The sequence below is a fragment of the Jaculus jaculus genome, chromosome 7 (assembly GCF_020740685.1).
Source record: "Jaculus jaculus isolate mJacJac1 chromosome 7, mJacJac1.mat.Y.cur, whole genome shotgun sequence".
Classification (NCBI taxonomy): Eukaryota; Metazoa; Chordata; class Mammalia; order Rodentia; family Dipodidae; genus Jaculus; species Jaculus jaculus.
Genome location: NC_059108.1, coordinates 71,080,721 through 71,102,339, shown reverse-complemented (window position 1 = coordinate 71,102,339; position 21,619 = coordinate 71,080,721). Strand labels below are relative to the sequence as shown.

Sequence of the window (21,619 nt, the reverse complement as noted above, 5' to 3'; positions counted from 1 at the left end):
ATAGTGGGCCATTATTTATGTTTGCACTGATAAGAACCAAAGGTAAAACTCAAGTGTTCTGGGCAAGGCATCTTATGTAAGATGATGGTCATCCAGATGGGACCCTGAGAATCCCAGAAATCAAGTTTACTCTCAGGCGACAGGGGTGAAGAAAATCCCAGGGCAACAAAAACGTGCCGTTTGTCATGTATAACAACTTTGACTGACACAGACCCTGACCTCCCAGTCTGACCACTGGAGATGGAGCAGGAGGGTGGAGAGCATCCATTACTTATTAACTGTTTTTTGTTTGGTTGGCTTATTTATTTTTGTTTTTCAAGATAGGGTCTCATTCTAGCCCAGGCTGACCTGGAATTCACTATGTAGCCTCAGGGTGGTCTTGAACTCACAGAGATCCTCATACCTCTGCCTCGTGAGTGCTGGGATTCAAGGTGTGCACCACCATGTCTGGCTAAGTTTTCTCTTAATTTGGCCTCTGGAAAGAATACAGGTTCTGGATAAGCTGGGTGGCACCTTAGAGGGCAAGTGGCACAACGGGACTGAAAAGGCAGGTGGGAAAGGAGATACAGCATGTCAGCTTCACACTATTCAAACTGAGAACATTAAAAAAATACTTTTGGGCTGGAGAGATGGCTTAGCAGTTAAGGCTCATGTCTGCAAAGACTAAGGACCCAGGTTTGATTCTCCAGGTCCCACATAAGCCAGATGCACATGGTGGCACATGCATCTGAAATTCGTTTGCAGTGGCTAGAGGCCCTGCCACAACATTCTTCCTCTTTCTCTGTTTCTAGTAAATCAGTAAAAATAAATCCTAAAAAAATAGTTTTACGTGCAAGGAGAGAAAGGGGGAAGGAGGAGAGAGGGGGAGAGAATGGGTGTGCCAGGGCCTCCAGCCACTGCAAATGAACTCCAGATGCATGCGACACTGTATCTGGCTTTATGTGGGTACTGGGGAATCAAACCCAGGTCGTTAGGCTTTGCAGGCAAGTGCCTTACCTGTTAAGCTCTCTCTCCAGCTCTAGAAAGACTAAAAAACATTTTTTGTTTTTAATTTGAGGGATAGAAAGAGAATGGGTGTGCCAGAGCCTCCAGCCACTGCAGACAAACTCCAGAAGCATGTACCTCCTTTTGCATCTGGCTTATGCGGGTCATGGGGAATTGAACCAGGGTCCTTAGGCTTGATAGGGAGGAAATGTCTTAACCACTAAGCCATCTCTCCAGCCTCCTAGGAAGATTTTTTTAAAAATTTTTTTGTTCATTTTTATTTATTTACTTGAGAGTGAGAGAGAGAGAGGCAGAGAGAGATAGAGAATGGGCACGCCAGGGCTTCCAGCCACTGCAAACGAACTCCCGACACGTGCGCCCCCTTGTGCATCTGGCTAACGTGGGTCCTGGAGAATCGAGCCTCGAACTGGGGTCCTTAGACTTCAGAGGCAAGCGCTTAACTGCTAAGCCATCTCTCCAGCCCCCTAGGAAGATTTTTAAAAACATTTATTTATTTATTTATTTGGGGAAGACAGCATGAGTATGGGTGTGCCAGAGACTCCTGCCATGAGAAATGAACTCCAGATGCATACACACTTTGTGCATCTGGCTTTACATGAATACTGGGAAGTTGCACCTGGGCCATCAGGCTTTGCAAGCAAATGCCTTTAACTGCTAAGCCTTTCCTCCCATGTTGGCCTTTGTGGTGGTTTGATTCAGGTCTCCCACAAACTTGGTGTTCTGAATGCCATGTCTCCAGCTGATGGCAATTTGGGAAATAAACCCTCCTGAAGGAAGTGTACTTTTGGGGGCAGGGTTATGGGTGTTATATCTAGCTTCCTGTTGTGTTTGGCATACTCTTCTATTGCTGTTGTCCACATGATGTTGGCGAGGAGGTGATGTCCATTCTCTGTTCATGCCATCATTCCCCCCTGCTATCATGGAGCTTCCCTTGAGTGTGTAAGCCAAAATAAACCCCTTTCCACAGGCTGCTCTTGGTCGGGTGTTTTCTGCCAGCAATATGAACCTGATTGCAACAGCCTTGAACTCACTCTGTAACTGAGAATGACCTTTGCTGCAGTCAGGTTCATATTGCTGGTAGAAATCACCCAACCAAGAGCAGCTTATGGGGAAAAAGAGGTTTATTTTGGCTTACACACTGAAGGGGAAGCTCCACGATGGCATGAGCCAAGGGTGGACATCACCTCTGGCCCACATAAGGTGGACAACAGGAACAAGAGTTGCCAAACACTGGCATGAGGACACTAGCTATAATACCCATGAGCCCATCCCCAACAATACACTGCTTCCAGAAGGCTTTAATTTCCAATTGCCATCAGCTGGGGAACCTAGCATCTAGAACACCTAAGTTTATGGGGGACACCTGACTCAAACCACCACAACCTTGAATAGTGATTCTCCAGCCTCTGGCATGAGCTTGGCTTTTCTGATTTTTTTTTTTTCTTTTGGTGACAAAGTCTCACACTGTAGCTAAGGTTGGCCTGGAATTTATGGCAATCCTCCACTTCTGAGGGGGAGCTGGGATAGGTATGTGCCACTATACCTAGCTAGATGATTATTCTAAGACTAGAGAATTCAGGGAGGCTGAGGAACTGGACAGTTACCCTTTTTATTTTTATTTTTTTGGTTTTTCGAGGTAGGGTCTCACTCTGGTCCAGGCTGACCTGGAATTAACTCTGTAGTCTCAGGGTGGCCTTGAACTCATGGCGATCCTCCTACCTCTGCCTCCCGAGTGCTGGGATTAAAGGCGTGCGCCACCACGCCCGGCTGACAGTTATCCTTTTTAAAAAAATATTTTTTATTTTTATTTGAGGGAGAGAAAGAGAGAATGGGCACACGAGGGCCTCCAGCTACTGCAAATGAACTCCAGATGCATGTGCCACCTTGTGTATCTGGCTAATGTGGATCCTGGGGAATAGAACCTGGGTCCTTTGGCTTTGCAAATGCCTTAACCATTAAGCCATCCCTCCAGCCCATGGCCAGTTATCTTTATTTCTGGGTCTCATGTAGCACAGGCTTGCCTTGCATTAAGTAGCTGAGGGTGATTTTGACTTCTGATCCTCTTGCCCCCACTTCTATAGTGCTGGGATTACACATGTGCACCACACCTGGTTTAGACAGTGCAGGGTCTCATGCATGCCAGGCAAGCACTCTACCAACTAAGATACATCTGCAGTCCTTGACAGTTGTTCTTTTTTTTTTTTTAAATATATTTTATTTATTTATTTGAGAGCGACAGACACAGAGAGAAGGACAGAGGGAGAGAGAGAGAATGGGCGCGCCAGGGCTTCCAGCCTCTGCAAATGAACTCCAGACGCGTGTGCCCCCTTGTGCATCTGGCTAACGTGGGACCTGGGGAACCGAGCCTTGAACCGGGGTCCTTAGGCTTCACAGGCAGGCGCTTAGCCGCTAAGCCATCTCTCCAGCCCAACAGTTGTTCTTTTGATATTACCTACTTGGGGCCAAGTGTGGCATCCATAGTCTTACTCAGGAAGATGAAGCAAGAGAATTGCTTAAACTTAAGAGTTCAAGATTGCCGGGCGTGGTGGCGCACGCCTTTAATCCCAGCACTCGGGAGGCAGAGGTAGGAGGATTGCCGTGAGTTCGAGGCCACCCTGAGACTACAGAGTTAATTCCAGGTCAGCCAGGACCAGAGTGAGACCCTACCTTGAAAAACCAAAAAAAAAAAAAAAAAAGAAAAGAAAAAAGAGTTCAAGATTATGCCACTGATGAATGGATAATAATAAAGATGTGGTACATCTACACAATGGAGTTCTATTCAGTGGTAAAGAAAATTGAAATTATGAAATTTGCAGGGAAATGGATGGATCTGGAAAGGATTATACTAAGTGAGGCAACCCCAGGCCCAGAAAACCAAATATCACGTTCTCTCTCATATGTGGATCCTAGCAACAAATGTATAGACTTGTGTGTGAGCTGGAACCAAAAATCAGTAGCAGAAGCCAGTAAGCTAGAAAAAGGCTATAAGGGAGGGAGGAGAGGGAAGGGCTTAGGGGATGGTACTGTATATATGTAAGAAGAAGAGATTACAGGGAGGGTAAAGGCCTAAGCGAGGCCAGGGGAAGAGATTGTATAAAAGAAAGATGGGGGGGGGGAGTCAATCAAAATTCAAGATATTCTGAATAAGACATATAAAAACTTATTGTCTTGAATAATGGCACATTCAGAATCCATAGATTGTTACTAGAAAATTTTCAGTGCCAGGGATGGGATACTTTCCAGTGAGTTTTTGGCCACAGAGGCCCCTGTTGCCTCCAAAACATTACAGGCTATTGCCAAGGGCCTTTGTTTCCTTTGTGAAACAGATGGTAAGACCCTATTGCTGAAGACGTCACATGCTTGAGCAGCAAAGTCACTGAGAAATCAAGCTGGTGCTAAGCAGAAAACCTTCTCCCTGTAGACTAGCCAACTGAAAGCTGGGAAAAGCTGCACTGTATGCAGTCTTATGGGAGACAAAAGTCATCAGCGGTGAAAACAGTGAACACTGAAGCCTCAAGAAGTTTGGCCAGACAGGCCAAATGATTGAACGAGTACAATAGTGGCATGTCTGCTCTGGGGGAAACCAAGTCTAATTGGACTGAGGGCCCACTCTATGGGAAGGAATAAATGCCTGGTACTGAAAACCTAATCAAAAGCCTATGGCAGGGGAGGTCATGAGCCTTAGGGGTATAAAGCCTGGATAAATGTATATATTATTTTCACCAAACTGCCCTGAAAGCAGTACACTTAATGTTCATATTTATATATTAATGCTACTCTCACTTGTTAGAGATGCTTCTTTTTTCAGATGGCAATGACCACTGAGATGACCCAAAAGGCAACACAGTGCTGAGAAGGGACAGAGGAGTGTCCAGCACTGAAACATCTCTATCAAACTCTCCAAGGCTCAGGGTCAATTGTGGAACAGGTGGCAGAATGAATGTAAGAGCCAAAGGAAGGGTGCCATTCCTTACAATGCAACCATCCAGAAAGAAATTGGCCTCGATATCCATGACCAGTGCCTAGCAATACCTTCACAAGACCCACGTAATAGGAGAAAAAGATGACATCAAAATAAAAGACTAATGCAGAGAGGGAAGGGATATGATGGTGAGCAGAGTTGTGAAGGGGGAAGTGGGGGAGGGAAATATGGTTTATTGTCTGTAAGTACAGAAGTTGTCAATAAATAATTTAAAAAAAAAAGCAGGTCGTGGTGGCGCACGCCTTTAATTCCAGCAATCGGGAGGCAGAGGTAGGGCTATCACTGTGATTTCAAGGCCACCCTGAGACTACACAGTGAATTCCAGGTCAGTCTGGGCTACAGCGAGATCCTACCTCAAAAAGACACACACACACAAATATTTGCACAACCCCCCATGTGGCTGTGAAAAGTCTATAGTTACTCCTTAAAGTGCATGTCAGGTTTAAAAAGTGTATTAGAGAGCAAGATACGTAAGGGCAATCCAGTCATTGTTAGATGTGAAGGCCATCTTCACTGACTTTCAGTGTGCTGTAAGGTCTGAGGGTTCTGAGTGGGAGGCCTCAGTGCTAGTCAGGTTCTCTTCACTCCATATTCATGGGCCACCCTTTCTGTAGACTGAAATAACTCTAGAACAGAACTGACACATGCATTCTTGGGCCACAATATATGTATGGGGGTCAGAGGACAACTTTGAAGGGGGGGATTGGTCTTCATCTCCCACCACCTTTGAGGGAGGATCTTATGTTGTTCACTGTTGTTTTTGCCAGGTTAGCTCCCTCCCTTCTTGCCTATAGTTGTGGCTGGGATTACAAATGCCTCCCACAGTGTGTAGCTTTCAAAAAACAACCCCCCCCCCCACTTTGCTAATTGTGGTGGCACATGCCTTTAATCCCATCACTTAGAAGGTAATGGTAGGAGGATCACCATGAGTTTGAGGCCACTCTGAGACTACATAGTGAGTTCCAGGTCAGCCTGGGCTAGAGTGAAACCCTACCCTAACAAACCAAAAACTTAATAAATAAAATTTTATTTGCAGAAAGGGACACGGAGAGAGATGGAGAAAGACAGAGTGTATGGGCACACCAGGGCCTCCTGCCACTGCATACAACTCCAGGTGTATGTGTCACTTTTTGCATCTGGCTTTATATGGGTACTGGGGAATTGAACCATCAGGCCTTGCAAACAAGCACTTTTAACCCCTGAGTCATCTATTTCTCCAGCTCATATTTAGCTTTTTTATAAGGGAACCAGGGTTCCAAACTCAGGTATTCATACTTGATTTTTATGTACTGGGTCATCCTCCAAGCCCATTATTTTTAGAGACAGGGTTTCATGTAGATCAATCTGGCCTTGAACTCACTGTGTGGCTGAGGATAACCTTGAACTCCTGTTCTCATCTTCCAACTGCTTACAGGTGTATGTCACCACTGGGCTTAAAACTGTTTCCTTGAACTGAGAAGACAGACCTCAGATAGGGAAAAGAGACAGTGAGCCAGATTCCCGTAGACAGTTTATTGGGAGAGCTAAAGCCAATAAGAGGATGGAGGAGTCCTATTTCAACCTCGTTCCTTGAAGCAGTATGTCTCCAGCATGAGGACCCTTAGAGAAGGTAGGGCCTGACCTATGCAGGGCCATACAAAACTTCTGGAAGACTCCTGCCCCTCACACCATAGCTTGCCCAGCCCCAAAAATCTAGCTATGAAAGTAGGCAGTTCCCACCCCAGGAGGGTGCTAAGAAAACACCTCTGCCCTTCCCCAAAGGCCTTAGGAAGAAAAGCCAAGGACACCTGGCCAATGTGAAGACCTGGGCAAATGGGCTTGGCTATAGGTCTGTTCAGACCTGACCCCAGGCATCTACTCTATGAGTTAACACCTAGTATCTTTACATGATCAAAACCACTCAGGATAGTTCTCTTGTTGGTGAAAGTGGCACCCCAGATAATGGCAGTCCTACCACATTCTGGCCAGAGATAGGAACCCAAGAAGATAGAGTGTAAATACATGAAGAGATCACTTGGCTTGCTGGGATGGATCTTCCAGGCCTTAGCTGGGGCCCAATATTGAGCTTCTGCTTCTCACTTTCCAATGCCAGTGATTCCTCCACTTTCCCAGAAGACTTGAAAAAGGAAGGAGGTGGCAAAGAACATGTTGAAAGTTCACTATGTAAAAAAGCTGGCGGTCAGATCTACTGAGGTGAAGAAAAAGCCATAGAGGGGCAGGACACTGGAATGGGGGCACTGGGGCATTTCTCAGACTCTGGCATGTCATCCTGGAAGTACTCAGCCTGGCAGTACTGCCACAGACGCAGGTTTCCGTCCCACTGCAAGGCAGAAGGTGGTAAGTGTCAGGGATACAGCCCCTTCCCATGTTTAAGCCCCATGCTACACACCCCACAAAATCTTTTTTTCTTCTTCTTTTGTTTTTGGTTGTTTCGAGGTTGGATCTTGCTCTAGCCCAGGATGACCTGGAATTCACAATGTAGTCTCAGGGTGGCCTTGAACTCACAGTGACCCTCCTACCTCAGCCTCCCTAGTGCTGGGATTAAAGGTGTGTGCCACCATGCCTGGCAGAGGAAAGAGAGAGAAAGACTGGGTGCAACAAGGCCTCCAGTTGTACAAACGAACTCCAGACGCATGCACCACTTTGTACATTTGGCTTTATGTGGGTACTGGGGAATCGAACTGGGATTGTTGGGCTTTATAGGCAAGCACCTTAACCACTGAGCCATTTCTCCAGCCCCCACCACACAATCTATGAAATCTCACCGAACTGCTGACAATCTTTTCTTCAAAGGGATGCCAACTGACGTCACGTACACAGGCCTTGTGGTTGGTCAGCTTCTTCACAATCTGACCGCTGAGGAGGTTGTATACTGCCCAGGAAAGGCCAGAGCTGGAGAGAGTCTGCCATAGGACTTTCAACCCACTCCTTGGCTGAGTGGCACTACTGACCTGCATCTCAGGTAGTGTCCCACTTTCCCATGGAGCAAAGCACACTGCAGAGGATGGTGTTATTTCTGCTCCTTTTCCCTGCTCCTGTCCCTACCTTGGGTTGAGGGTAGTGTGGAACATGGGTATTCCTGACCCTTAGCTGGACCTCACAGGCCTGTCATTATGGAAATGCTTTGGAAAGCCAGGTGTGATATACACCTATAATCTCAGCACTTGGGAAGTAGAGGCAGGAGGATCAGGAGTTCAAGATCAGCCTGGGGTGCATGAGATCCTGTCTCAAAACCAAAGAAATGCATTGGCTTCAAAGCTTTTAGCAAGATATAAAAGGAATCAAAGTGAATTCCAGGCTCTGGGCAGGTGTTTACACCTACTGTTTCTTGTCTGACAGGGCATCTCTCTTTTTCTGCATGAGTTCTTACCTGGGTATCTGTCTACATGCTGCAGAATGTCAATACCTCACTACAGCTCTGCTTGTTTGTTTTACTAACATCTCCAGCTTCAGTCCTTTACTGCTCAATTCTGCCCCCCCCCACTCTAGTCCAGGTTGACCTGGAATTCACTATGTAGTCTCAGGGTGGCCTTCAAACCATAGTGATCCTCTTACCTCTGCCTCCCAAGTGCTGGATTAAAGGCATGAGCTACTACACCTGGCTTAATGCCTTGTTTTTGAGACAGTTTCCCTAGGCTGACCTGGAATTCACTATGGAGTCTCAGGATGCCCTCAACTCATGGTGATCCTCCTACCTCTGCCTCCCAAGTGCTGGGATCAAAGGTGTATGCCACCACACTCTGCTTTAATGCTGTTACTTTGGGTAATCTATTGTATTACTGAGTAGAATTTTATGTTCTTTTTCTTAACTTAAAATGCTCATGAACAGAATACTTTCTAGTTCTGTTTAAGCCTCCTCTACCCCAAGCTAAATTAAATTTCACTTGTAGTTGTTATTGGGGTTTATTAAGGAAGCTACTATGGTTATATAGATATAATGCCAGAAAACTATATCTGCCTCTCCTAAGGCTTCTGTTCTGACACAATTTTTAGAAAAATTTTTTTCTTTTCTTTTCTTTTTTTTTTTTTTTTCTGGTTTTTCGAGGTAGGGTCTCACTCTGGCCCAGGGCTGACCTGGAATTCACTATGTAGTCTCAGGGTGGCCTTGAACTCATGGCGATCCTCCTACCTCTGCCTCCAGAGTGCTGGGATTAAAGGCGTGCGCCACCACGCCTGGCTTAAATTTTTTTTATTTATTCTTATTTATTTATTTGAAAGTGACAGAGAGAGAGAGGGAGGGAGGGAGAGAGAAAGAGAGAGAGAGAACAGGCGCGCCAGGGCCTTTGGCCACTGTAAACAGACTCTAGATGCATGCGCCTCCTTGTGCAATCTGGCTAACATGGGTCCTGGGGACTCGAGCCTGGAACCGGGGTCTTTAAGCTTCACAGGCAAGAGCTTAACTGCTAAGCCATTTCTCCAGCCCCTGACACAATTCTTACCAACCACTTTGCCAGTAGAGCAGCCACTGTAGATGAACTGCTGGCCTGTGCTGTGGGCTGGGGAGAACCGACAGCGGATGAGGGTATGTAGGACTCCATGGCCCCGGTAGGTCATCAAAGAGCTGTCCCCTGGGAGCTTCAGTTTCCGCCAGGCTGGATAAGGATGCATGATTAGATTAGGGAGTTTGCTTCTGGATGGTCCTGTAGCACCAGTCCTTGGCAGAGATCAACATTTAGAGACAATCACTTATTCAACCTTCAACTATTAACTTTCCCACCTGATAAGTAACTGTCACCAGTGTGGCCCTGCTGATTGTCATGATACATACATACATACATACATACATACATACATATATACATAAATATATATATATATATATATATATATATATTTTTTTTTTTTTTTTTTTTTTTTTTTTTGAGGTAGGGTCTCATTCTAGCCCAGGCTGACCTGGAATTTACGGGTGGCCTCAATCTCATAGTGATCCTCTTACCTCAGATTTCCAAGTGCTGGGATTAAAGGTGTGCGCTACCATATCTGGCTTACTAAAATACTTTTTAAAAATTTTCACAATTTTTATTAACATTTTCCATAATTATAAAAAAATATCCCATGGTAATACCTCCCCCCCTGCACTTTCCCCTTTGAAATTCCATTCTTCATCATATTACCTCCCCATCTCAATCATTGTACTTACATATATACAATACCAAACTATTAAGTACCCTCCTCCCTTCCTTTCTCTTCCTTTTATATCTCCTTTCTAACTTACTGGCCTCTGCTACTAAGTATTTTCCTTCTCACACAGAAGCCCAGTCTAAAATACTTATGTGTTGACTGGTTCTAAGCTAAGTTATCCTCAGCCCCTAAGCCTGGGATGGGATCCTTTAGCATCTTCCAATGTTCAACAAATAAAGGGTTAATGTTTAGAAGAGAATGCAAGGAAGGCTCTAGACTCTAGGACTCCCAGGCAACAGACAAATCCACTGTGTCCATGGCAGCTACACCAGTGGTCAAGTACTCTTTCTCTTTCTATTGTTCCTTTTTTTTTTTTTTCCAAAGTAGGATCTCACTCTAGTCCAGGCTGACCTGGAATACACTATGTAGTCTTAGGGTGGCCTTGAGCTCACAAGAGGTGCTTTTGCCTCAGCTTCCAAAATGCTAGAATTAAAGGCATGCACCACCATGCCCAGCTAATGTTTTTATTCCCCCCCCCCAACTCCAGACTCATGTGTCACTTTGTGCATCTGGCTTATGTGGCTCCTTGGGGAATAGAACCTGGGTCCTTTGGTTTGCAGGCAAGTGCCTTAACTGCTAAGCCATCTCTCCAGCCCTAAGTATCCCCCCCCTTTAAAAAATTTTATTTATTTGAGGGGAGGATGCAGGCAGGCAGATAGAGAATGGGCACACCAGGGCCCCCGGCTGTTGCAAACGAACTCCAGACACATGCGCCACCTTGTGCTTCTGGCTTATGTGGGTCCTGGGGAATTGAGCCTAGGTCTTTTGACTTTGCAGGCAAGTTCCTTAATCACTAAACCATCTCTCCAGCCCCGTTAACTACTCTCTTTCAAAAAATATTATTTTAAAAAAAAATATATATTTTTTTTGGTTTTTCGAGGCAGGGTCTCACTCTGGCTCAGGCTGACCTGGAATTCACTATGTAGTCTCAGGGTGGCCTCAAACTCACGGCGATCCTCCTACTTCTGCCTCCTGAGTGCTGGGATTAAAGGCGTGTGCCACCACGCCCGGCTTTTAAAAAATATTTTATTTACTTATTTATATGACAGGCAGAGAGAGAGAGAGAGAGAGAGAGAGGAATGGGTGTGCCAGGGCCTCTACCACTGCATATGAACTCTTTATGTATCTGGGTTATGTGGGTAATGGGAAATTGAACCTGGTTCTTAGGCTTCACACATAAGTGCCTTAACCACTAAACCATCTCTCCAGCCCTTAAATATTATTTTTATTTAATTATTTGCAAGCAGAGAAAGAGGGCGAAACAGACAGAATAGGTGTGCCAGAGCTTCTAGCCATTGCTAGCAAACTCTAGATGCATATGCCACTTTGTGCTTTTGCCTTTAAGTGGGTACTGGGGAATCGAACCTGGGTCCTTAGGCTTTGCAGGCAAGCTCCTGAACTACTGAGCCATTTCTTCAGCTTGTGGTTAAGTATTATAACTATCACCATGACTCAACCTCCCTGTCTGTTTTACTTCCACTCTTACCTTTTTTGGGCACCTGCTGCCAGCGATAGTCCCAGTTTTGCTGTGTGGCAGCCTGGCGTGAGGCTTCCATGCCTTCCCGGCTGGAAAAACGTCGGATGTCCCACAGCTTGATGGTCTGGTCTTTGGAGTTGGAGATGAGATACCGGGCATCACCCTGAACCCAAAGATGTACAAAAGCATCAGAGCTTGCCATTGTCAGTGCCTGTCATTTTAGTTTCCTTGCTCTGGTTGGGGAGTGTCTTTCTTCATCCTGGGGAGCTCACCTTTTTTTAAAAAATTTTTTTGTTTATTTTTATTTATTTATTTGAGTGCGACAGACAGACAGACAAAGAGGGAATGGGCATGCCAGGGCCTCCAGCCATTGCAAACGAATTCCAGACACGTGCGCCCCCTTGTGCATCTGGCTAATGTGGGTCTTGGGGAATCAAACCTCGAACTGGGGTCCTTAGGCTTCATAGGCAAGTGCTTAACCGCTAAGCCATCTCTCCAGCCTGGGAGCTCACCTTTGATGTTCTGCTTTAGCTCCCACCCCTGGCTATGGTCCTCTCTCTTTACCCAGGGCACTGGTTCAGCTTATCTTCTACTTTTCTTATTAAGAAAGCACCCCTTGTTTCATGCAGACTAGTGGGTATAGGACTTCTTGGTTCCTGACTTATGCCCCTTCCCTATACTCCATCTCTTGCATACCATGGCTAATGAAGAACCTGTCCAGTTCTCACACTTTCCAGGCAACCAGAACCTAAGTTGGCCTGGTTGGGCAGTCTTGCCACCTTGCCCACCTTGCTGTCAATAAAGGTGATGCCATCCTGGTGTCCAGCCAATGCACCTACGGGCTTGGGGTCATCTTCCCTCATGGTGCGTCGATCCCATACTTTACAGATAGCATCATCTCCCCCAGAGAATAGGATCTGGGAGCTGATATCTGCAAAGGCTACTGCATTCACATCATCCTCATGAGATTCAATCTAAGGGAAAAGGAAGCCAGGAATCTTCAGATTTCCTTCTTGTTTTATTTTTATTTTAAAAAATACTTTATTTTATTTATTTGACAGAGAAAGAGGGGGAGAGAGAATGGGTGTGCCAGGGCCTCCAGCCACTGCAAACGAACTCCAGAAGCGTGTGCCCCTTGTGCATCTGGCTAGCATGGGTCCTGGGGAATCAAACCTGGGTCCTTTGGCTTTGCAGGCAAATGCCTTAACCACTAAGCTATCTCTCCAGCCCTCACTTTATTTTAGTTATTTATTTTTAGTTTTGGTTTTCAAGGTAGGGTCTCACTCTAGTTCAGGCTGACCTGGAATTCACTATGTAGTCTCAGGGTGGCCTTGAACTCATGGCAATCCTCATATCTCTGCCTCCTGAGTATATTTTATTTTTTACTTAAAAAACTTTTTTTTCTTTTATTTTTATTTATTTAAGAGCGACAGACAGGGAGAGAGAAAGAGAATGGGCACACCAGGGCCTCCAGCCACTGCAAACAAACTCCAGACACATGTACCCCCTTGTGCACCTGGCTAACGTGGGTCCTGGGGAATGGAGCCTTGAACTGGGGTCCTTAGGCTTCACATGCAAGCTGTTAACTGCTAAGCCATCTCTCCAGCCCTATTTTTTACTTTTATTTATTTATTTATTTAGGATTCTGGAGGTAGGATCTCACTGTAGCTCAGGCTGACCTGGAATTCACTATGTAGTTTCAGGGTGGCCTTGAACTCATGGCAATCCTCCTATCTCTGCCTCCTGAGTGCTGGGAGTAAAGGTGTGCACCACTAGGCCCAGCTATTTCTTGTTTTTGTTTTTTTGATGTAGGGTCTCACTCTAGCCCAGGCTGACCTGGAATTTACTATGTAGTCTCAGGATGCCCTTGAATTCACAGCAATCCTGCCTTTGCCTCTCAAGTACTAGGATTACAGGTGTGTGAAACCATGCCCAGCTGGTTATTTTATTTATTGTTTTGTTTTGTTGTGTTTTTTGAAGGTAGGGTCTCACTCTAGCTCAGGCTGACCTGGAGTTCACTGTGTAGTCAGTCTCAGGGTAACCTCAAACTCAAAATGATCTTCCTACCTCTGCCTCCTAAGTGCTGTGGTTAAAGGTGTGTGCTACCATGCCTAGCTATTTCTTGTTAAAAATTTTTTAGGTTATTTTATTTTAAAAAATAATTTTATTTATTTATTTATTTGCAATCAGAGAGAGAAGAGAGAGAGAACTGGCAGGCCAGGCCCTCCGGCCACTGTAAACAGACTCCAGATACATGCGTGACTTTGTACATCTGGCTCTGCGTGGGTACTGAGGTTTTGCAGGTAAACGCCTTAATTGCTGAGCCATCTCTCTAGCCCTCCTTTTCGTTTTAAAAGGGGCCAAAGATCAGGAAGCACAAGCTCTGATCCCAGAAACAGTACCTGAAGGGTGCGCCGGTTTTGTTCTCGGTCAAAAACATATAGGCAGCCATCATTGGCTCTGAAAAAAAGAGAGGAGGAGGATCCTAGAGTCAGGACTAAGAGGATGATTGTGGTGCATGGTAGAGAGTACTTCTGAAAAGTTTTTGACTGTTCTTGCACAGAACAGGGCAGAAGTAGCTTAGTTTTCAAGGAAGTTTAAGACTTGCCTCATAACATAAGGGAAATGGTGAGCAAGAGGTGAGACAGGTCATAAATCTGGTCCCTGGAGAAGGTTAGTTGTTCTCTATAGTTGCTGGTGCCAATCTCTAACAGAACTCTTACTTCATTAATGGAAGGAGACATTCCCCACAACACTCACCCTCCCAGAACTTCTCGTCCATCTGAGGAGACAGCAATGGAGAAGACAGCAAAGCGACGCTCATCTGGCCTAAAGAGAATTAAGTGGATGTCCTTCTAGCTTTTGTTAATCTATCCAGAATCTGACATAGATTATAAGGACAAGACACAGGAGGACTGCTAACATGTGCTGGCATATGGATCACCTCAGTGAGAACTTGGAAATAATCCTGAAACCCTCTATTTCACTCTGCTCCTCTGGCTGATATGGTTGGTGGGCAGTCCCCTTTCGGGATTCCACATAGAGAAACTTGCAACCAGTGTACTTTTCTTCTAGATGGGTGTTATAGTTCAAGAGGTTTGCTCCTGAAGAGCCTTCTTTGAGAAGTTTATGGTAAATGTGAGAAATGCAAACGTACCTTAGATCCAAGGCAATGTGAGTGTCTGCTTCGCCATAGATATTGCAGATATGAACTAAGAAGAGAAGCAAGAAATCTTTAGAGCTTGGGGAGAAAGAACATAAATAAAACAAAGGAAGAGACAGAACAAATAATAAAGATGTTAAGCCCTTGTGAGTGGTTTTCCCAGGTCAAGGCATGATGTCTTATCTCATAGGAGAAAGCCACATAGAAACCTCAGGTCTCGGGCTGGAGAGACAATAAAAGTCTGGTACATACTCACTGTAATCAGACCAGCTGGAGTAGAGCAACTGGTTCCCATCAGGGGTGAAGGCAACATCCAGGACACTCCAACCTACATCTCGGGCCTTGATGCTTTTGAATTTATGGAAGCAGCCATACCGGCAGTCATACAGTCGGATTACCTGATCTGTAAAGTGAGTATCAGGCAGAATTACAGAATACCCTCCCTGTAGCCTTCCTATTTCAGACTCCTTTTGCTTAGTCCATCTGTGGAGTCTCCGCTTTATCATGGGAACCATGTTCTAGGCTAATAAGCCAGGTTTTGTGCTCCCTGAATATGAGGCTTTCTACAATGTTCCCTGTTCTGCACTAAGGCAGTTTACAGGATCATAGTCAGGTACCTTGGCAAGCAGACATGAAGAGCTGACCATCTTTGCTGTAGATGCCACAGAAAGCCTTCTGTGAGTAGGCATCAATGAAGCTCAGATCATTGGGCAAGAAGCTGGAGATGTAGAGGTAAAGAGAGGGACCCAGGATGAGAAGAATCCCAGTTGGCACCCTGGGATGGCAATACACTCCCTTTTGACTTTATATATAATCATTTTGTCCATTAAAATTTTATCCTCTAAAATTCTAGACTTTTCCACTTAGTTTCTTCTCAAAGCTCTGACCCCCTTTTAAGCTAGCCTTACTATTGCCAAGGATTGTTTAACATCTACCCCTTTAAGTGCAGAAGATAAGGTCTGGCTGGCCCTTCAAGAGTCTCTTCACCAAACCCCATACTCACTGAGACATCACTCGAGATCGTTCTCCAAGGGAGAAGCTTCCCTGGTGGCAGAGGCCCCGTTCTCTCTAAATGGAAGGGATTGGGGAATAATGCTAGCAGTAATAGAGGGCCACGGAAATTGCACCAAGTCCCCTCCTCCAAGGGTCTTGCTCTTGCTACAGAAATGGATGTCCCACAGCACTCAGATGTCGGATGGTCCCCACACTTGGATACTTCCCTGGGAAACTTCTTTTTCTCTGGGGCAGGCAAATGTCTGACTGCCTCAGCAGGCCTGCTGCCAGGCTGACTGGAGGTGAAGCCTACCTGGTGTAACATTCGAGGAAAGCTGTACTCCTGGACTGTCCTCCTAAGTCCTAGCCGCCCTGTGGCCAATTCCACCTGTGTCTTGATCTCACTGCATTCCAGCTCCCGGGTGTCAGGGGTCGTATCTACTGTGAGTACCAAAAAGGAGTTTCATTCTAGATAGAAAGAATTTAGCCAGCAAAATTGTGCCCAAGCCCACTCAACATGGTTAGATGTAAGGACTTCCTCATTCCCTGAATTATTTCATTCACAGTAATCTATTTGGCTTCGCTAGATTAATTTTTTTTCAAAATATTTTGCCTATTTGGGAGGGAGGGAGGGAAAGAATGGGCACACCAGGGCCTCTAGACACTGCAAACCTTGTGCATCTGGCTTTACATGGGTTCTGAGGAATTGAAGCTGAGTCCTTAGGCCTTGCAGGCATGTGCCTTAACTGCTGACCCATCTCTCTAGCCCTGGATTATTTATTTTTGGTTTGAGGTAGGTTCTCACTGTAGCTCAGGTTGACCTGGAATTCACTATGTAGTTTCAGGTGGCCTCGAACTCATGGTGATTCTACTTCTGCCTCTCGAGTGCTGGGTTTAAAGGCATGTGACACCATGCCCATCCCACCCCCAAATTTTTTAAGGGAAGGGGGTCATCCTAGTGAACATCTCCTAACATTAAGGTTTTGGACTTTCTTCTTACCAGGTGGGTTGTATCGATCTCCAAGACGACCATCCCAGGCACTGTCATGCTCTTCCTTGGAGTCGGAGAGGGCCTGGATGAGTTGTAAATTTGCTGCACCTCCTCCCTGCACCAACCTCACTTGGCCTCTGTGGAGAGACCCCTATTATAAAGGAGGGGATCCCTTCCCCAAGCCAAGCAAGTCCAGTCAATGGCTATTCAGCTCTTAGACTATTTGGTTCTTTTTTTGAAGTCTGAAGCTGTCTAGTGTTTGGTTGTTATTTTGTCTCCTTCCACATAGCAGGAAAATGAGGTGGACTTTCAGGGCAGGAGCACAGACCCCCAAACAGGCCATGAAGGATATCTACTAAGTTGACTTCCCAAAAAGCTAAAATTCTATTTTCTCTAGTGTTGGGAATTGAACTCAGGACCTCAGTGCATGGGAGGCAAGTTGTCTACCACTAAGCCACATCAGCCAAAGAGCAGAAAGTCAGAGAGCATTTCTATCTAGCCTCTACTAGTGGAATACAGTAGAAAATGCTATATTCTGAAGAATGACCAGGCTCAGCTTTCTCCCAAGGAACCATCAGCAAACAAAGTCAGGTGCACCCTTTTCCCAGTTAATTTCTAGTAGTCACTTCCTTCAAGAACTTCCTTTAGTGTTAGATCAACTTAAACTCGTTTTTCAAGTAAATATGCAGTCTCATATCACATGACAAGTGATTTACAAACCCCTTCTCAATTCTTTGCTTCTCACACTTCTTTCCCATCAGGGCTCCCCCGCCTTTTTTTTCTTACTTGGAAAACTACGAGTGTGTAGGTATAGCTGAAGAGGCTCACTTGGGCAGCCCCTTAAACCCTAGAGGAGGGTTTATTTGACCTGCCCCAAGCAAGAACAAGCCTGGGCATAGAACTGACTGTCATGGGGTTAATACCATTCCCCTACCCTCTGGAATTTTCCTGCCTGGAGTTGAGATCAAAGGGACTGTGGTGGCACCTTGGGGGGGGGGGGTCACAGCAGAGGGTAAGTTACCTGCGGAGAAGATAGGCCAGTACCTGGGCCAGATCCACATCTTCGTCCTCCTCTTCCTCTTCCTCAGTACGACGCAGGCCAGCCCCTCTTCGGGACAAGCCCTCGGAGGGGTCGCCTGACCCGGACCCTGCGCTGCTGCTGTTCCGTGATCCCATCTTCTGTTCACAGCATCCTTAAGTCCTGTGCGGGGCTCCTCCTGTAACCACCTTTGGTTTGGTGAAAGCAAAGCCTGCTTTAGAAATACCTGGGTCTCCTAAAATGAGTGACTCTTCCTAGGATCCGAGATTTCCTTCTATAACAACAGCTCTTAAGGCTTTAGGGAACATAAACCTTCCTCAAACCTGTGGAGCAAAGAAAGCCGGGGAGAAACGCAGCCCTAGTCTACCAGTGATAGACGATGGAGAGGAGTTTCCCAGTTTGCTACCCCAAACTTACCTATCAAAGTCCGTAGTTGGGGGGGCGGTGGAATTCCCAAATAACCTCTCAGGCCGACCAATCCCAACCTCGCTAGCTTATCTCATCTAACCAATCAGCTTCAGGACTCAGACACCACCCTAGACGCCCCTCCGAGTCTGACCAATAGGAGCACCTTCTAGCGAGAGACAGCAGCAGCGACAGCCAATGAGGCTAGAACTTGACCTAACACCCCTTCCTGCTTTGCTTCCCGCCCACGTGATGCACCGGGGGCGTGTACGCGGGGGGATGGGGGCGAGCAGCACGTCCCCCAGGCCGGCGGTTACCGCCCCGCGCGAGACCACCCACCAGCTGGGAGCCGGGCCAGGCCTTATTTACTCGGACCGCCGCAGTAACGTCGGCCGGCCGCTCCGCCGTCACTAGTATCGTCGTCACTCGTCTCCCGCTGGCGGGCGGGCTGCCCACGTCACGCGAGGTCCCCGACAGTCCCGCCCATCCTGGTCCGCTGAGTGGGCAGCTAATCACAGTGATGGGCAGGTGGGCGGGAGAAAGTGCGTGACCACTCTTAGTTGGCAGGGAGTCAGTGGAAAAGGGCAGCTTCCTGGATGAAACGGAACCAGACGTCAAGCTTGAGAGGCGGGCTTACAAAAGTTCACGGTTTGCTACCTAGAGATTTTAGCAAGGAATGCAACTTGTTGTCGGTCCCTTACGATAGTTTGGCCTTGACCTTTTTAGATGGTGCCCCAGAGCCCCGCCCCCTTTCCACCCCAACTGAAGCTCCTTCGGTCCTGCCCGAGAGCCTGGGTGGGGACCCAGGTCTCCAAGCCCGGGTTTAGCTTGCATAAGCATTCTTCATGTGTTCCTTCTTCCTACAACCCCCCCTTACCAGCCTTGTCCCAGTTAGAAGATCCCTGTTTTCCTTTCACGTTCTTTGCAGACGCTCCCTAAGCACACCCTTCCGGTTGCGTCAGCCGCTCCGATGCCCCCCTGGGACTTGCCCACGGTCCCTAGACGCTCCATCCTTTGGAGGTTCAGTCCTTACCCCAGTTGGGGTGTGTGAGCTCGCTACCCCGTGTGGGTTCTGAGTAAGGGGAATAAGTCCAAGGCCGGGACCTGCCACGCCCGAGCGTCCTTGCTCAGGCTGGGGTGGGGCGGGGCGTGGTCTTCCGGAGCCGGTGCAGAGGCCCGGCGTCGGAGCTGTAGGTCCGCTGTACCGGCCCGCGCTGCCTCCAGGGCTGAGTGAGGACCCTGGCTCTCCCGCAGGCCCTGGGGGTGGTCTCCGGGATGGAAGACAGGCTTTTGAGATCTGTACGAATTTGTCGAATTGACTTCTTTGCTTAGCAGAGCCGCATGCTTGGTTTCATGTTGCAGTGTCACGGCGTGAAATAAACACGCCCCGTATTTTCGTCTTTCACTGGGCCCTACTGGATTCCTGTTTTGTGGGTTATCTAGCCTGCGTAATCTAGATTTTTATTTTTTTTTAAGGTAGGGTCTCGCTCTATGTAGTCTCAGGATGGCCTTGAATTAACAGCGCGTGAAAGAAAATGTGCCACTTTGTGCGTCTGTTTTATATAGGTCCTGGGGAACCGAACCTGAGGCCTTAGGCTTCGCAGGCAAGCGCCTTAACCACTGAGCCATCACTCTAGCCCTATAATTTTATTTTTTCCTCATGACCCTCCCTCCCCAGGACATGTTCTGGTGAAAAGAAAACGATAAGGGCTGGGTATGGTGGTACAGGCTTTTAATCCCACCACTTGGGAGGCAGAGATAGGGATCATGGCCAGCCTGAGGCTACATATTGAATTCCAGGTCAACCTGGGCTAGAGTGAAACCCTACTTCAAAAACAAAAAATAAATAAAAAAATCCAGGCCGGGCGTGGTGGTGCGGCTTTTAAGCCCAGCACTTGGGAGGCAGAGGTAGGAGGATCACCATGAGTTCAAGGCCACCCTAATACTACATAGTGAATTCCAGGCTGGCCTGGGCTAGAGTGACACCCTACCTTGGAAAAAAAAAAAAGCCGAGCTGGGCGTGGTGGTGGTGCATACCTTTGATCCCAGCACTTGGGAGGCAGAGGTAAAAGGCCACCCGGAGACTACATAGTGAATTCCAGGAGGTCAGCCTGGGCCACAGCTAGACCCTACCTCGAAAAACCAAAACAAGAAAAGAAAGTAAAACCAATCAACCAAACAAAAGCCCAATGAGGTTTCAGTTCTGCATAAAACATAAAAATATCCAGGCTTGTTATGTAATTAAATAATAAAACAGAAAGCCTCATGGAAACAATGACAAGAGTGTAGCATGCACAGAAGACTGATCAATATAATTTCAGCACTTGGGGATCAGGAAAAACAGCTTTTGTTTAGCTCAATTCAATATTTATGTATGTTTGTGTGTATGTACATACCTATGTATTTGAGAGGCAGAGAAACGTACGCTATGGATGTGTGCCAGGGCCTCTTGCTGTTGAAAACAAACTCTATGCATGCATCACTTTGTGCATTTGGCTTTATGTAGGTACCGGGGAACTGAACCCAGGCCAGTAGACTTTGCAAGCAAGTACCTTTAACTGCCCTTACCGTGAATTTTAAGTGTTTTATTCAATAATACACAAATTTCATATTTCAACTGCTTCACTAACAAAACGTTATTAAAGTTTATGGTAGGGTTGGAGAGATGGCGCTTGCCTGCAAAGCCAAAGGACTCAGGTTCAACTCCCTAAGATCCATGTAAGCCAGATGCACAAGGGGGCACACACATCTGGAGTTTGCAGTGGCTGGAGGCCCTGGTGTGCCCATTCTCTCTCTCTACCTGCCTATTTCTGTATCTCTCTCTCAAATTAATGAATAAAAAATAAAATATTTTTTAAAAGTTTAAGGTAGGGCTGGAGAGATGGCTTAGCTGTTTTGCACTTGCCTGTGAAGCTTAAGGACCCCGGTTCGGGGCTCGATTCCCCAGGACCCACATTAGCCAGATGCACAAGGGGGCGCACGCGTCTTAAGTTTGTTTGCAGTGGCTGGAGGCCCTGGCGCGCCCATTCTCTCCCTTCCTCCCTTCCTCCCCCCCACTTTGTGTCTGTCACTCTCAAAACTAAAACAAAAACATTTTTAAAAAGTTTAAGGTATATTTGTAAGTACCAAGAAAAAAAAAAAGAGATCATGAAAACAAAGTTATGTTAGGTCCATTGGTGTTGCATACTTTTTGTTGTTGTCTCAACTAGAGTTGTCTCAACTCTAGCCTAGGCTGACCTAGAATTCACTATATAGTCTCAGGCTGGCCTCAAACTCACAGTGATCCTACTACCTCTGCTGCTGGAGTGCTGGGATTAATGGTGTGCACCACCATGCCCAGCCCACAAGCAAGTGAGCCATTTCCTCTTTTTTTAATTTTAATT

General features: G+C 46.6%; 1 protein-coding gene across 4 annotated transcripts; it reads right to left on the bottom strand.

The window, feature by feature from the left end:
• Nucleotides 1–6,484: 6,484 nt before the first annotated feature.
• Dcaf11 (DDB1 and CUL4 associated factor 11) lies at nucleotides 6,485–19,253 on the bottom strand. 4 transcript variants are annotated; one of them, XM_045154936.1, is made up of 16 exons: nucleotides 19,114–19,253; nucleotides 18,576–18,828; nucleotides 17,814–18,019; nucleotides 16,802–16,929; nucleotides 16,115–16,242; nucleotides 15,812–15,876; nucleotides 15,426–15,526; nucleotides 15,065–15,211; nucleotides 14,803–14,857; nucleotides 14,406–14,474; nucleotides 14,048–14,105; nucleotides 12,434–12,619; nucleotides 11,655–11,808; nucleotides 9,427–9,579; nucleotides 7,753–7,859; nucleotides 6,485–7,307 (listed from the first exon to the last, which is right to left on the bottom strand). In XM_045154936.1, exons 3-16 carry the CDS (start codon nucleotides 17,966–17,968, stop codon nucleotides 7,173–7,175), a joined length of 1,641 nt encoding a protein of 546 aa, XP_045010871.1. In that variant the 5' UTR covers nucleotides 17,969–18,019; nucleotides 18,576–18,828; nucleotides 19,114–19,253; the 3' UTR covers nucleotides 6,485–7,172. The 4 variants fall into 4 exon arrangements, with proteins under 4 accessions (XP_045010871.1, XP_045010872.1, XP_045010874.1 ...); XM_045154937.1 differs by lacking the exons at nucleotides 18,576–18,828; nucleotides 19,114–19,253 and adding an exon at nucleotides 18,249–18,405; XM_045154939.1 differs by lacking the exons at nucleotides 18,576–18,828; nucleotides 19,114–19,253 and having other exon boundaries at nucleotides 16,115–16,239; nucleotides 17,814–18,242.
• Between the last annotated feature and the right edge of the window lie 2,366 nt (nucleotides 19,254–21,619).